The 15391-nt window shown below is 39.9% G+C and overlaps 1 protein-coding gene across 1 annotated transcript in view; it reads left to right on the top strand.

Annotated features, from left to right (window-relative positions):
• Nucleotides 1-15391, top strand: part of TCF25 (transcription factor 25) — a 43727-nt gene extending 28336 nt beyond the window's left edge. The window contains exons 12-18 of the mRNA XM_069085509.1: nucleotides 2703-2862; nucleotides 7086-7173; nucleotides 8183-8341; nucleotides 9511-9601; nucleotides 10404-10483; nucleotides 14340-14412; nucleotides 15095-15391. Of these exons, the coding sequence (XP_068941610.1) occupies nucleotides 2703-2862; nucleotides 7086-7173; nucleotides 8183-8341; nucleotides 9511-9601; nucleotides 10404-10483; nucleotides 14340-14412; nucleotides 15095-15280 (837 nt within the window). The 3' untranslated portion in view covers nucleotides 15281-15391. The remainder of the gene's footprint in view (nucleotides 1-2702; nucleotides 2863-7085; nucleotides 7174-8182; nucleotides 8342-9510; nucleotides 9602-10403; nucleotides 10484-14339; nucleotides 14413-15094) is intronic.

The raw sequence follows: 15391 nt of genomic DNA, 5'->3' as shown, positions 1-15391 counted from the left end.
TCTCAAAAAAATCTAATTCAACCCCATGAATGAATGACTTTGGAACATTTTTGACATGTAATCATTATAGCCTCTATTTTGACATTGTCATTGTCAGGGAATTCACTAACTCTTAAAATAATTAATTGCATTTTTGAAAAGCCCTAATTGCTTGAAAGTTATTCCTCATGTTGAGCGAAAATCATCCATTTTTCTGTATTATTTTTTTTTAACCAAGTCTGAGTTCTCTTCTCTGGAACAACACAAGAGTTAAATCTAATCCGACTAATGCCGTATGTGTACGAGAAGACTGGTGTCATATCTCCCTTAACCTTTTCTTCTCTGATTAACATCCCCAATTTCTTCATAAGACACACTTTCCAGTTCCTTCACCATCCTGATTACTTTCCAGACATACTTCGTTTTGTCAGTACTCCTTAAAGTATGGAGCCTGGGAAGAAATACAATGCTTTGAGTGCATTCTGACTTAGACACAGTATAGTGGAAATAATCCTTCCCTTGTTCTTGGCACCACTTACTAAATAAAGCCCAAGATCAGATTAACCTTTTCCACAGCTCGTGTCATACTGCTCATTTTTGATGACTATCAATTAAAATTTATTTCTTTTTCTTTTTTGCCTTTTGGAGGGCAATTGGGGTTAAGTAACTTGCCCAAGGTTACACTGCTAGTTTTTTTTTGTGTGTGTCTGTGTGTGGGTATTAAGTGTCTGAGGCCGGAACCAAACTTGGGTCCTCCTGACTCTGGGGCCAGTACTTTAAAAACTGCGCCACCTAGCCACCCCCTTAAGATTTATTTCTAAAAATTTTAAATTCCCTTTTAAAAAGCTTATCAATAAGGATTTCACCATGCAAAGGGCACATTAATTCTTTTTCACAGGAACTGCTGTCTCATCCTATGCTAATAGTTCCTTCAAACTCAGAAATTCACATTTTCACTCTTTAAGTTTTGTCTTCTTAAATTCAGGCCATTCTTGTAGTCCTTCAGAATCTTTTTAAGTCTGTTAGACAACATATTGGCTATGATTTTGCTAAGTGATCACTCAAGTGAAAAGAGGTGATCACATCCTCCTATCTAAGGGATTTTCTTTCTTCCTTTTATCTTCTTCTTTTCTTCCCTCCTTAAATTTTCTTTTACTGAGCAGCTGAATTGTCGAGAACTTTTTCTGAGAATAGCTTCTCAGTTTAGGCAGTATATGAGACAGCATTATGTGATAGCTGGAGGGCTGGGTCTGCAATCAGGAGGGACCTGGGTTCACCTCCCATCATGAGCAAATCGCTTCACATCTCTGAGCCTCAGTTTCCCATCTATAAAATGGATATGGATAAATACAGGGTATTTTTTAGAAAATAATGTGCTGTCCGTTTTTGTCTTTGTAGTTGTTAAGCCTGCCTAGTCCTTCTCCCTGCCTCTTAACCAGTCTTCTCCATCTCCTCACAGTGCTCCAAATTCCTGTAGGTTCCACAGCATCATTAAGCCTTGCAAATGTTTCTGTCTAGCATGTCTAGTTCTGGGCATTTTTCCCAGAATTAAACAAACAAACATGAGGAAGTAAGAGTCTGAGAACCATAGGTGCTTATGAAGTTAGAAGGGAATTTAGATGTCATTTGGTTCCTCTCCTCCCTGAAGCATTAATGTATAACATCCCGTTGTGAAAGGTTATCCATATTATCTCCAGTGATGGGGAACTTTACTCCCTCTTAAAGTGGCTCATATCTTTTGTTAATAGCTTTTATTGGTAGGAAGGTTTTTCATATATTGAATGAAAATAATGTCTCCCTGTAATTACTTTTAGGGCCAGAAAGAATGAACCTGATACTTGTAAATAACAACCTTTCAAATATTTGAGGACAGTGATCATTTCATTCCTTAGGTTTTTGGGGGGGGTTGGGTTTTTTTTTTGTTTGTTTTTTTGGAGGGGAGAAGGGAGGGCAATTGGAGTTAAGTGACTTGCCCAGGTCAGCCCAAGGTCGCATGGCTAGTAAGTGTTAAGTGTCTGAGGCCGGATTTGAACTCAGGTCCTCCTGACTCCAGGCCCAGTGCTCTATTCACTGCGCCACCTAGCTGCTCCTCTTAGGTTTTTTTCCAAGCTTAAATAGTTCCAATTCTTCCAGCCAGAATTTAGTTGGCTAGTTGAAAGTTCTTTCATATACTGTCCATCATTCTCTGAATGCATTGCTGCTTAATTTTGCTTTTCCTAAAACGTGGTGCTGAGAACTGGACAGTTATCAGTCTAGTTGTGTCTCAGAACTGAGTAATGGAAATTATGACCTCCCTCATTCTGAATACTAGACATTTTTTAATGCAACCTAGGCTCGGGTTGACATTTTTAACATTTGTAGCATACAAATGACTTGTAGTATGCTTGCTTTTTAGGTCTAAGAACTTTCCATGTGACTTGCATTCTGACCATGTTTCCCCTATCTTGTATTTGTATAAATTTTTTTTTTACCCAGTAACAGGATAATTTATCCATTAAATTTTATCTTGTGGAATTTGACCCATTATTCCAGTTAGAGACTTTGACCTAAGTAGAGATTTTCATCATAAAAAGAGACTACTAAAATGTTTTTGTTAGCCAATGTAGAGCCTTTACCTGTGTCTGCTGAAGAGGCTGAACCACAATAGCATTAGTTTAACATTTATTTATGTTCCCTCCTTCACCTCCTTCAACTAAAAAATCTCATTTCTTTATCATTTATAGAGTCATCGAAACTTGTCCCAGCTCCCAAATTTTGCTTTCTCTGTCCCACTGGCATATTTTCTTCTCAGTCAGCAAGATGATCTCCCAGAGGTTGAACTGAGTTCTGCAAGGGAGAATGCATCTCGCCTAATCCAGCAGGCCCTCATCATGTTCCCTGGTGGTAAGTTTGGGTCGCTCCTTGGAAGGCAGGAGTGGGACATACCCAACAAAGGGCTACACTGGAAGCTAAGCTTGTTAGTCAGGAAGCCCCAAGCAGAGTTCCTGTGAAACAAACCATAGCTGCTTTATGCCTTAAGAGGCAAATCACCCCCATGGCTTATTGGGTGCAACCTTAAGCCAGCACCTCCTGAATCCTGAGATCACAGGAAAGAAGCATGTGCAGGTTTTTTACTCTGTTGAGTCACATATCCTTTATAATGAAAGTGGCTTCAGACTTGGTTTTTTGAGCATGATCATAGTCTTCAGCAATGCAGCTAGTTTTTAATAGGGTAGGGTACCATATCCTCTTTTTCTTTTAATTTTTTTTTCAGTTGAACATTTTTTCCCCTCCTTCACACCTTCCCATCTTTCCCATTGGAAAAAAAAGAAAAACAAAACCCTTGTAACAAATATTCATGGTCAAGCAAAACCAGTTCCCAGATTGGCCATGTCAAAAAATGTGTCGTCTTTTCCATATTTCATTCATCACCACTCTGTTAGGAAGTAGATGGCATTCATCATCAGTCTTCCAGAATCATCGTTGATCATTGCATTAGTCAGAATCTGTGTTTTTCAAAATTGTTCATTTTTATAACATTGTTAGAGTATAAATTCTGATTCTGCTCACTTCACTGTGTATCAGCTCATACAAAACTTCCCAAGGTTCTCCAGAACTGTCCCCATTTATCATTTATTACATCATAGTAGTATTCCATTACATTCATCTACTATAATATGTCCAGCTATTCCCTAGTTAACAAATGTCTACATAGTTTCCAGTTCTTTGCCATCACAAAAATAACTTATAAATACAAGATGTTTTCCTCTTTCTTTGATTTCATCAGAGTATAATACTAGTAGGAGTTTTGCTGAGTCAAAGGGTATGTACAATTAGTAATTTTTTACATATAGTTCTAAATTGCTTTCCAGAATGGTTATCCCAATTCATAGTTTCACTAATGATACATAAATAGATCTGTATTTCCTCAGCCTCTCCAAGTTTGTCACAATTCATATCCCATTCAATCATTCCCCAATTAATGATCATCCCCTTGGTATCCAGTTCTTTGCCCCACAAATATAGCTGCTATAAATGTTTTTGTACAGATAGGTCCTTTTGCCTTTTCTTTGATACTTTTGAGCTACAGACCTGGTAGTGGTATTGCTGGGTCAAAGAACATGCAGTTTTATCACCCGTTGGAGGACATAGTTCAAATTGTTCTCCAGAATAATTGGACTTCACAATTTCACCAGCTATGTGTAATAGGCATAAGTGTTCCTACTTTTCCACATCTCTGCCAGCATTTGTCATTTTCCCATTTTTGTCAGCTTAGCCAGCCTGAGGAATGTGATGTAGTACCTCAGATTTTAATTTTAATTTCCATTTCTCTAATTAGTGATTTAGAGCATTTTTTCATGTGGCTATTGATAACTTGGATTTCTTCCTCTGAAAACTGCCTATTCATATCCTTTATTTTTGTGAACTTCACTAATTTTTGTATATGTGTTTGGAAATGAGGCAACAGAAACTTGCTGACCTTTTAGGTATCTGTAAGAGGGGCCTCCTTATTATTGGGGCAGGCAGCTGAGGAAAGGAGGGGCACAGAGGGTGAGAGAAGAGAAGCCTGAGGGTTAGTGAAGGCTCAGGGGGATACAGGCCCCAACATCTGAGATAGGAATCATCTCCCCCTATTCAAGACAAAGCCAAAATGGTAAAGGTGGCAGGGACACCTTGAGAGGGAGGCTCCCCACCGCCTGAATCTGGCCAGCGAGCACATGTCTGTATGTTCACATATCTACTCACCCACCTTCCCTTCCCCCCACATACCTGGCTGCCTGCAGGTGGTCACTTAGCAGCTCCTCCTTTTATTTCTTCTCTCACCTTTTCATTCCCAAGCCTGCTTTAAAAAGAAGCCAGACATCGGGGCGGCTAGGTGGTGCAGTGAATAGAGCACTTGTCCTATAGAGTCAGGAGGACCTGAGTTCAAATCCAGCCTCAGACACTTAACACTAGCTATGTGACCTTGGGCAAGTCACTTAACTCTAATTGTCTTGCCTTCTCCCCCTCCAAAAAGCAAAAAAATCAAAAAACAAAACAAGAAGAAGCCAGACATGACACAAACCTTAGGCAGCTTAAGCCTTCTCCTTATCTTCTTTTGATGGGTTTCATATTTAATATTTTGGAATAAAATATATTACTGCTGTTGAAATTTTCTTATAGAATTCTTATTTACTTTCCATAGATTGCCTAGTATGGATTGAGAAACATTATGACAAGACTGATCGACTACAGTTGATCATAGAATTATTTAAAAGTTCACTTCCTTGTGACTGTTTATTCTCTGTGCTCGTGGCAGGAGGACAGAGCACCTTAGTGAGGTGGTGCTATCAGGGGCTGGTTCCTCACTGGAATGGCTTGTGTGAGATTCAGACAGGATTTATGGTACATGGAAATGGAAGCATCTCATACTTTGTTCAAGTGTGCTGTAAAAAGCTATGGTGATTCTGTCTGGGTCCTTCCCTCTTCCCCAGCCAGTATTTTTTGGCCCTGCCTCTTTGGCCTCCCTTAGGAGGCCATCCGTTGACTGATAAATTTGTGGTGGGTTGTAAAGATCATTTGGAAAATTTTTTGGCCTGAGTGCATGTTTCAGAAAAGCATGCACAAAATTGCCTGTTGTGAAATGGGGCCTTTATTATGGTCACTAGAAATTTTTGTAGGAAAGTGAATTTTAGAAAGTAATTCTAAATGTTTCCTGTAGCATGTTTTGCATATATTTCATGTGCACATGCAAAAGGTGATCTCTAACCAAATGCTGGTTTTTGTGCCTTGGAATCAGCTTAATTTAAATGATTTGACCGTAAGTCTTACTCTCTTTTGTAGTTAAGAGGATGTGACTTTGGCCTTCTCTAAGAGGCTGATTCACATGCTGTGTAAGTTTTCTGTTCTAGCAGTTTTCTTGGGTTCTTCACAGTCCCTTTTGACTACAGTCATATCCGTGCCAGACAAGGGTAAGAGGCAGCTAGGTGACACAGTGTGCTGGGCCTGGTCTCAGGAAGACCTGAGTTTAAATCCAGCCTCAGACACTTACTAGCTAGTTGACATTGGGCAAATCATTTAACCTCTGTTTGCCTTAATTTTCTCATTTGCAAAAATGAGAATAATAATAGTACTTACCTTACAAGGTTGATCCTTACGGGATCAGTGAGCCTTAAAGCCCTTAGCACAGGGCCTGGCAACGTAGTAAGAGCTTAAATGCTTATTTCCTTCTTGTATCATCAGCAGAAGGCACAAAGATGAGGCCACTAATTTGTCTGTGTTTCATGGAAGGATCTGACTGTTTTTAAATAGAGAGAGCCAGATTTATGGTAACTTTCTGGTTTAAGCTGTTCTGTCTGCTGTTTGCCATATTTTTTATTTTACTTAAGTAGTGTTGTGATTGGAAATGCCCTACAATATTACAGGGAAGACATTTGAAAATTGTGTTTTCTCCTTCTGAAATTGGTTATTTACATATTACAGACCAAATATGTGGCCAGCTTAAGAAGCCCCACCGCTCATCAGCTAGGAAAGCATGTCTTTAGGACAGAGCAAGGCTAAATGAATTCCCATGATTTCAAGCCAATAGATAGGTTGCCATGGAACAACAACTCACAGAATTAGCAACACGTCATGTGATACTAGTTAGGTAGAGTCAGTGGGGAGCTCAATGCCAGCCAACAGTGTCCAGTTCTAGAAAAATACACACTGTCCCATAGCTTACCTAGCACATCTTTCCCTATGGTCCGTGTTGCATGCAACTGAAACTAAGCATAAGATCCTTATAATGAAGGGCATCATGTGGCACCTCTAGTCAGAAATGTGTAAAGGGGCATCTTTAGAAGAACATAGGGAGATCTCTTGGGTTTCCCAAGCAATCTTGGAGGCCTGCAAACAACAGGCAGACATTGAAGTGGGTATCGGCTGTGCCTCCCCAACCAGGAAGGAAGGAAGCAGGTCTAGGTCTTTATCTTACCGACTGGCCACATATTTCTCCTCTTCTCTGTGCTACTGACCACTTGTTTAAAGAAAGATCCAAGAGATTGGCTGCTGCCACCACTCCACTGCTGCAGGTGGGGAGCTTATGCATTCAGCCTCCAGGGACGGGTGGTGACAACAGGCTCAGCAGCTCTGCCTTTCCCTTGCAGTTCTCATGCCCCTGCTGGATCGCTGCAGTGTTCGCCCAGACTCCGCAGTTTTAGCTCATCCTTTCTTTGGACTCAGTACTCAGATAAGGTAAAAGAAAATGGAATTCATTGCATGCTTGTGATAATCTAAGGCAGGATGGCAAATGTTTTCCTTGTGTCTTCTCTTCCTCATGGCAGCTGATGATGTGCTAGGAGCTCGTGTGATACCTGTTAGAGGGTGTGTTTAGACCACAGCTCTGATCTTCTCTGGCTGCCTAGAGAGATGTGTATATCAGTTTACCATTCAGAAAACTTGGAAATGAACTTAATTTAAAGATACCAGCCATTTCACTTTGCATTTGTACAGCTACTTCTTTCATTTTGAATAAGAAATGGAAAATCTCAGGAGCTCTGGGTCAGGCAGCATCCAAACTGGAAACAAGAATATGCAGTCAGCTAAGCCAAAGATCTCAAACAGTTTGGCATACTCAGTTTCCTATGTGACTTATAAACTGAATTTGGAAATCATTTAAATTGAGAGGCTGAGGGTTCTCGGAACCTTCACTGGTACTCATGCCATGGTGATGGGAACAGACCTAAAGTTACAGGGTGAGATTCAGGGGTGGCAGGAACAGAATTGAGGTGTTCTGGTATCCAGGACAAATCTAAGTTCTCATCCTTAGCTACATTTTCTTGTTTGATGATGCCAACAGAATGCTGTTAGTACATTCTTAAAATCTCAACTCACTGAGGAGTATTTAGTCATTAGTGAATGATTCCTAATGTATTTATTCTTCCTAAAAATAAACGGGAAATCATAAAATACTTAGCGTGCTTTTTTTTCACTTTGATTAGGAAGAACAAGAGCCGTTTATTTCTAGTTCCTCACATATTAATTCTAATATATTAGGGAACTTTCTAAAAACCTGTTTTGTTGTGTGAGCTCTTGGGGACATTCCTGCCTCAGACTAGTCAGGGACTTTGTAGCTCACACACTGAACAACACCTTTTCACTAACATCAAGGCATAAGCCTTTGGGTGTGCTTAAGGACTAGAGGGCATTTCCCAGGCTCTGACTCCATAATGGATTAATTTACAGGATGGTCTCTTTACTATAGCCAACCTCCTGCCTTGACCCAGCTGGTTGCCCTATACATTGGGAGGACATACTGTCTCTGGAAGGACTCTACCATCATGGCTTGGCTAGAAACAAACGTCAGAGAAGTGCTGCAGACAGTAGATGCTGGTGCACCCATGGTGGAGGAAGCTGAAAGAAGGTCAGTAATGCTGTGCCCAGCTGTTTCTGCTCATATTGGCAATCAAAGCATCTATCTGACTCATTTCTTGCTAAGGAGAACAAAAGCTATTTTGTAGAAAAGTTCCCTATCTGTTAATGTGGGACCTACTGAAATGGATTTTTAAACTTATCCCTGCTCCCTAAGAACTTGTGGGATAAGTAATAAGATAAGTACTGGGCATCTTTCTCTTTCTTCCTACTTTCATTGATAAATTCCCCTAGTTTTGTTTTGTGTACCAGGTGAAGACTGCATAAAATTGATGGATTTGTGCCAAATGACTTAAGAAATGTTCCCTCTGTATTTATTGTATTTAGAATATAGCCCAGTGGACTAGAGGAAAAAGCAAAGTTTAGATACTGTCTCTAGGCTTGTGGAATAGAAGGGTGTGTGTGTGTGGTTGTGTGTTCACATACACCTTTTTGTATTTGCAAAGTAATTATTCATAATATTACATGATAAGCACATTAGATTGATAATAAACAATGCTTTTTGAGGTGTGGGAGGTTGGGAGTCAGGGTGGAGATTTCTTTGCTGGTTCTTTCTGATATCATCATTACTAATTGAAAGAAGAACTCATTGCTAGTTTTAAATCATTAGATATTTGCCTTCTGTAATTGACTCTGCTTTAGAGGTTGTGACTTAGTAATCCTTTATAATGTGTATTGTGTGTGATAGGAAAATTGCAGTGTTAGGATTTGCAGTATTGTATAGATTATGTCTCAGAAGTTGCTCTGTGTATCTTCCATGGAGTGTGCCTGCTAGTATCATAACAGTCATCACTACTGCCAGGAAAATGTACTTAGCTGCTTTCCAGAAGCAGATGTAGCTATAAAGTGCACACCTCCCCTCCAGCAAGACTTCTGTGGAACTTGAAATTGGGATTTTTTTATGCCATCGGCTAAGGGACAAGCATATTTATGGGTACTTAAGTGTTTGTTTCATTTTGATGATTAATTATATACTTACAGAAATATAAAACTGCTGTCCTAGGATAGTCTTGATGCCTCTTTGAGCAATTGTGGATCTGAAGCTTATGCCATTGAGCAGAAGAACATTGTCTTCTCCAGAGCTCAGCTTGCTAGAGCGTTGCAGAATGTATTATTTTGTTTGTTGGTCTTTATTTTGTTCCCCTCTGCCTGCCTTTTTAGGCGGAAGGTCCGGTACCAGAGTGCCCCCAGAAATATCTATCGCCATGTGATCCTTTCTGAGATGAAGGAGGCCACTGCAGCCCTGCCTCTGGTAAGGAATCTCACCAGCTGAAAAAGAAGGCATTGTATATACATGCAATGTCACATGCACGCCTTAGCCAACTTCTCCCTCTCCCTAACTGATTTGACAGAGGTAGAGACTTTGTAGCTGTATGAAGTCCTTGAAGGATTCTGCCTCTTCCTTTTCTTGGGATTGGTCAGCAGCCAGCGGGACTTGCCGCATTGCAGCCAAGTAAGACTGGCTCAGTGTAGGAGAGGCACTGTGGTGTAGTGAATATAGCGCTAGTCTTGGAATCAAGAGGACTGGGCTGAAAATCCTGCCCCTGGCACTGATGAGATGTTTGATCCTGGCTCAGTCCCTTAGCTGCTCTAGAGCTCATCTGTGAAGTGGGGTGAGGACAGCACCTCCCAGCACAGCCAGTGTTCTTAAAACAGGCTTGAAAGTGACCCATGATGATTTTTGCTGTAATGATGACCAAGTACACAGGACCACACCCACACCTTGGCAGTCCATTCATCCAGAGCTTGTGCTTAGAGGAAAAGGAAGAATGGGAAGTTAGATCAGTGGAGTCAAAGGAAAGACTTTACCACAAGTCTTTGGTCCAGTCCTCTCTGGCTCCCCTAGCAGGAGTCCTCCCACCCCTAGAGTGACAGATACAATGCAGGGAGCTGAGGCTGAGGCTGAAACTGCCTGATTTTGAGGGAACCCAGTAGTTAGTGGTTGACTTCACTCAGAATTTAATGTCTTATTGAAAATGTTCTCTTGTGGAGCCTGATTGAGGCAGACTAACAGCCTTCCTGGATCTTATTTTTTTTTTTATCCCTTTCTGAAGGAAGTGACATCCCAACCTGTGATGGGGTTTGACCCTCTGCCTCCCCTGGATTCCATCACTTCCTACACCAGGCCACGAAGGTACCCTTTCCACCCTTTTCCTTTGCCTTCTTGCTCACCCTGCTCTCGTGCTGTTGCTTTTATCCTTCTCCATGTTGACAAAAGCAGAGGGGATTATGATCTCTTTGGGATATAGACCTAGTAGTGCTTTTACTGGATCAAAGGGTATGAATGATTTGAATACCCTTTTGGCATAGTTCCGAATTGATCTCCAGAATGGTTTGATCAGTTCACAACTCCACCAATAATGCATTAGTATCCCAATTTTCCCACATCTTCTCCACCATTTATTATTTTCCTTTTCTGTCATATTAACTAGTCTAATAGGTGTGAGATACTACTTCAAAGTTGTTTTAATTTGCATTTCACTAATTGTGATTTAGAGCATTTTTTCATATGACTATAGATGGCTTTAGTTTCTTTCTCTGAAAATTGTCTGTTCTGTCCTTGACCATTTATCAATTGGGAAGTGACTTGTATTCTTATAAATTTGACTTAGTTCTCTATATATTTGAAAAATGAGGCCTTTATCAGAAATACTAGCTGTTAAAAACTGTTTTCCAACTTTCTGCTTTTCTTCTAATCTTGGTTTCGTTTGTTTTGTTTGTGTAAAACCTTTTTAATTTAATCAAAATTACCCATTTTGACCTTTTCTTGGTATATCTAGAGTGAGACTTTGGGGTCTTAACCTAGTTTCTACCATACTATTTTCAAGTTTTCCTGGCAGTTTCTGTCAAATACTCGGTTCCTATCCTAGAAGCTACTCTTTTGAGTTTATCAAACATTAAGTCATATGGTCATTTCCTACTGTGTCTTGTATACCTATACAGTTACACCACTCTATTTCTTGGCCCCAAATAATTTTTTTGATTACAGCTTTATAATATAGTTTTAGATCTCGTACAACTAGGACACCTTCCTTTGCATTTAAAAAATTAATTCCTTTGATATTCTTGGCCTTTTGTTCTTCCAGATGAATTTTGTTATTTTTTTTCTAGTTCTATAAAATAATTTTTTGGTAGTTTGATTGGTATGGCACTGAATATAAGTATAATTTAGGCAGAATTTTCATTTTTATTAAATTAGCTCAGCCCAACCCATGAGCAGTTAATATTTTTGAATTTCTTAGATCTGACTTCTTTGTATGAAAAGGATTTTGTGATTGTGTTCATGTACCTGGGTTTGTCTTGGGAGGTAGATGCCCAAATATTTTATGTTGTCTACAGTTATTTTAAAAGGAATTTCTTTTTCTATCTCTTCTTGTTGAGCTTGGTTGGTAATATAAATACTGATGATTTATTTGGGTTTATTTTATATTCTGCACCTTTGCTAAAGTTAATTATTTCAAGTAATTTTTTAGTTGATTTCTTGAAGTAAAACATATCATCTGCAAAGAGTGATAGTTTTGTTTTCTTATTATCTAGTCTAATTTCTTTTTCTTCTCATTGCTAAAGCTAACATTTCTCATACAGTATTGAATAATAGTGGTGATAATGGGCATCCTTGTTTCATCCCTGATCTTACTGGGAAGGTTTCTAGCCTGTCCCCGTTACTGATGATACTTGCTGATGGTTTTAGATAGATAATACTTATTATTTTAAGGAAAAGCTCATTGATTCCTGTGCTCTCTAGAGTTTTTAATAGGAATGGGTATTACATTTTGTCAAAAGCTTTTTTCTGTGTCTATTAAGATAATCATATGATTTCAATTGGTTTTGTTATTGATATGGTCTATTAAGCTAATAGTTTTCATAATATTTGAACCAGCCCTGCATTTTCCTTTTATAATTTCTTATTTTGTGTATCTCTCATTGATGTCCTTTTATGAATACTCCATGGAAACCTCCCTCAGAATGCTGGAAGCTTTACTCTGGGTCTTTCTTGCCTGGGAACTTATTCAACCCACTAGCTGTGTATCCCTCATCATCCTTCACTCTTATTAACATGACTGACTAATCACTCCTATTTCAGTCATATATTCTTTGATGATGTCTTTTATACTGCCTTTCCCCTCAGTTTGTGGTGGAGATCATGCTGTGGCTTACTTATTATGCATGGTACAGATTGTTACAAAAATATTTTATGGTGAAAAACATAAACACCAGTTATTTTATATGTACTATGATGAGAAAGACCAAAAATTAGATGATTGCATCATATGTAATAGAGTGCATTCATTGATTGATTCTAGACCAATCAGAAACCAACTTTGGGCTCACAAGATCTATTTAAATCGTCTTCCAGTGGTCCTCTGCATCAGCCTAGGATTGACAAATTGCAAAATATACAACTTGACTCTGTGTTTGTTTGCCTTACAACCTTTTGCACAGTTCAGTTTAAGAGGCTCTGGCCTCTTGCATTTGATTTTTTTTTATTATTTTTTAAAGCAATCAGGGTTAAGTAACTTGCTCAAGGTTACACGGCCAGTTATTTCTGGGTGTGGTGCTGAGTATCTGAGCCCGGATTTGATCCAGGTCATCCCAACACTGGAGCCGGTGCTCTTACTCGCTGAGCCACCTGGCCGCCCCTAAGCTGTTGGGGTTAAGTAACTTGCTCAAGGTTACACGGCCAGGGTGTTTCTGGGTGGGTGCTAAGTGTCTGAGCCCGGGATTCGATCTCCAGGTCTTCTCAACACTGGAGCCGGTGCTCTTACTCGCTGTGCTACCTGGCCGCCCCTTGCATTTGATTTTTAATGTAATTTCAGCAGGCCTAGGCTATACCAATAGGTCCTCATTGTTACTAGGATATTGAATCTGCTGTCTTTGTAAAACTAGTTTGTTGCCTGTTTTATCAATTTTGTAAGTTTCGAATGCTGTAAATTGGATAATTTTTTTTTTAAAGCAATCGGGGTTAAGTAACTTGCTCAAGGTTACACGGCCAGTTATTTCTGGGTGTGGTGCTGAGTATCTGAGCCCGGATTTGATCCAGGTCATCCCGACACTGGAGCCGATGCTCTTACTCACTGAGCCACCTGGCCGCCCCAATTGGATAATTTTTTTAAAAAAAAGAATACTTAGGGGCGGCCAGGTAGCACAGCGAGTAAGAGCACCGGCTCCAGTGTTGAGAAGACCTGGAGATCGAATCTCGGGCTCAGACACTTAGCACCCACCCAGAAACACCTGGCCGTGTAACCTTGAGCAAGTTACTTAACCCCAATTGCTTAGGGGCGGCCAGGTGGCTCAGCGAGTAAGAGTACCGGCTCCAGTGTTGGGACGACCTGGAGATCGAATCCCGGGCTCAGACACTCAGCACCACACCCAGAAATAACTGGCCGTGTAACCTTGAGCAAGTTACTTAACCCCGATCGCTTAAAAAAAAAAAAAAGAATACTTAATCATGGAAATTTTTTATGTTTAGCATCAGTATACCCTAGTTTCTACCTGCTCTCACAATTATTTTGTGATTTGGGATGATGTGAGTCTCCACCACAATGAAACTAATGTAGCCTAGAATGTAAGCCTTCCTCCTATTGTCTATGTATGAATATTTATATATCATATGAATATCTATACCTTTATGTTCCCTTCTCAAATCCTGCATGCCCCTAGCTCCATGCATTCACTTATTAGAAAGCAGCATCCTTTGGCCCAGGGTCCATTCTGTTGCTTTCTATCCCTGTTCCAACCAAGCTCCTTTTGTTTCTCCTGCTTATTTCATTGCTACTGATGCCACCCATTGCTTATAACTCTCTTTCCTTTTCCTGCTGGGGGCAGGAACAGAAAGGGTAAACTGCCCAGATGAGAAGGATTAGTTTTTAGATTATTACTTGCAAGGCTGTGCTAACACACTGAAATCTACATGGTGCACAGGGCCATTTAAAAGAATTAGAAGGAAAAAATATTATGACTTTCTGACATTTTCTGGTTTTCTCTTTCAGGGTAAACCGTTACTCCAATGAAAGCACATTATCTCTCTTCTTTCGATCATTGTTGCCAAATTTTACCTTTCAGGTATGTTAAGTGAGTCTAGTGCCATTTCTGTCACATCCATAGTCTCTTCTCTTACAGACTCCATCAAGGCAGCAGAAGTCATTGTATAGCTCCTTGTACCCCTAACAACTAACTAGAATAGTATCTTGACCACAATGTAGCCACTAAACAAAGAAGTGTTTATTATACAGAATGGTTGATTGAGACATAACTCTTTCTTTAAAGGACTTACCTCCTAATTCAGAAGAAATACACAGAAATCTAAAGTTAACTGGGTCACAATATAAGATTGTCGATGAGTGGTATGAACAATCACACTAATGTTTGATTAGAATAGTGCAGGAGAGAATCTTTCTATTTAGTAAATGTTCATAGGGAAAGTTGTCTTTGAAGCTTTGGACTTACTTTGAATTCACCCAATATTACAGTTTGTCATTGCAAATATCTTGAGATTATTTTTTAATCCCTCCCACCTGTGGCGTTCCTCAAAGATTAGAAATGAAGTGTCATCTGTGGAGAGAGGCATTTTCTTCTGTGTTGGTGCTAGTACATGGCATGTCTGTAATGGAAGCATTTTGAGCCTGTCCTCATAGCACTTTGTGCTCTGCTCCTGTTGGGCAGAGCAGAGCACACCCAGCTAGCCCAGGAAACCCTTTGTCATCTAGAAGTTTCTTCTTTAGCCTTCTGCCTCTTTTTCTGTCAGGGAGAAGATACACCAGATGAAATCGATCCAGTTGGCGCAGAAGAGGACCTCGACCAGGGCTTGAACAGGCTGATGGCAGCCATGCGAGACCTCCTGGCCAACATCCAGTTCCAGGACCCTCCAACAGAAGATAACCCTGATGGGAATGGAGATGAGGATGAAGATGAGGATGAGGACTGGGATTGAGACTAGAGCATCCAGAATCCCAGTGATATGCTGTATAATTATGTTCATGATTTTTTTCGGTTGAAATTTAATAGTTCCCTAAAGTAAAAAAGTAAGTGCTTAATTTATAAA

Source organism: Petaurus breviceps, unplaced genomic scaffold (genome assembly GCF_028583685.1).
Source record: "Petaurus breviceps papuanus isolate PSGF00001 unplaced genomic scaffold, PetGlider_PUasm1.0 176, whole genome shotgun sequence".
Lineage (NCBI taxonomy): Eukaryota > Metazoa > Chordata > Mammalia > Diprotodontia > Petauridae > Petaurus > Petaurus breviceps.
The sequence above is the reverse complement of the archived record's forward strand: the minus strand, read 5'-3'. Positions and strand labels throughout refer to the sequence as shown.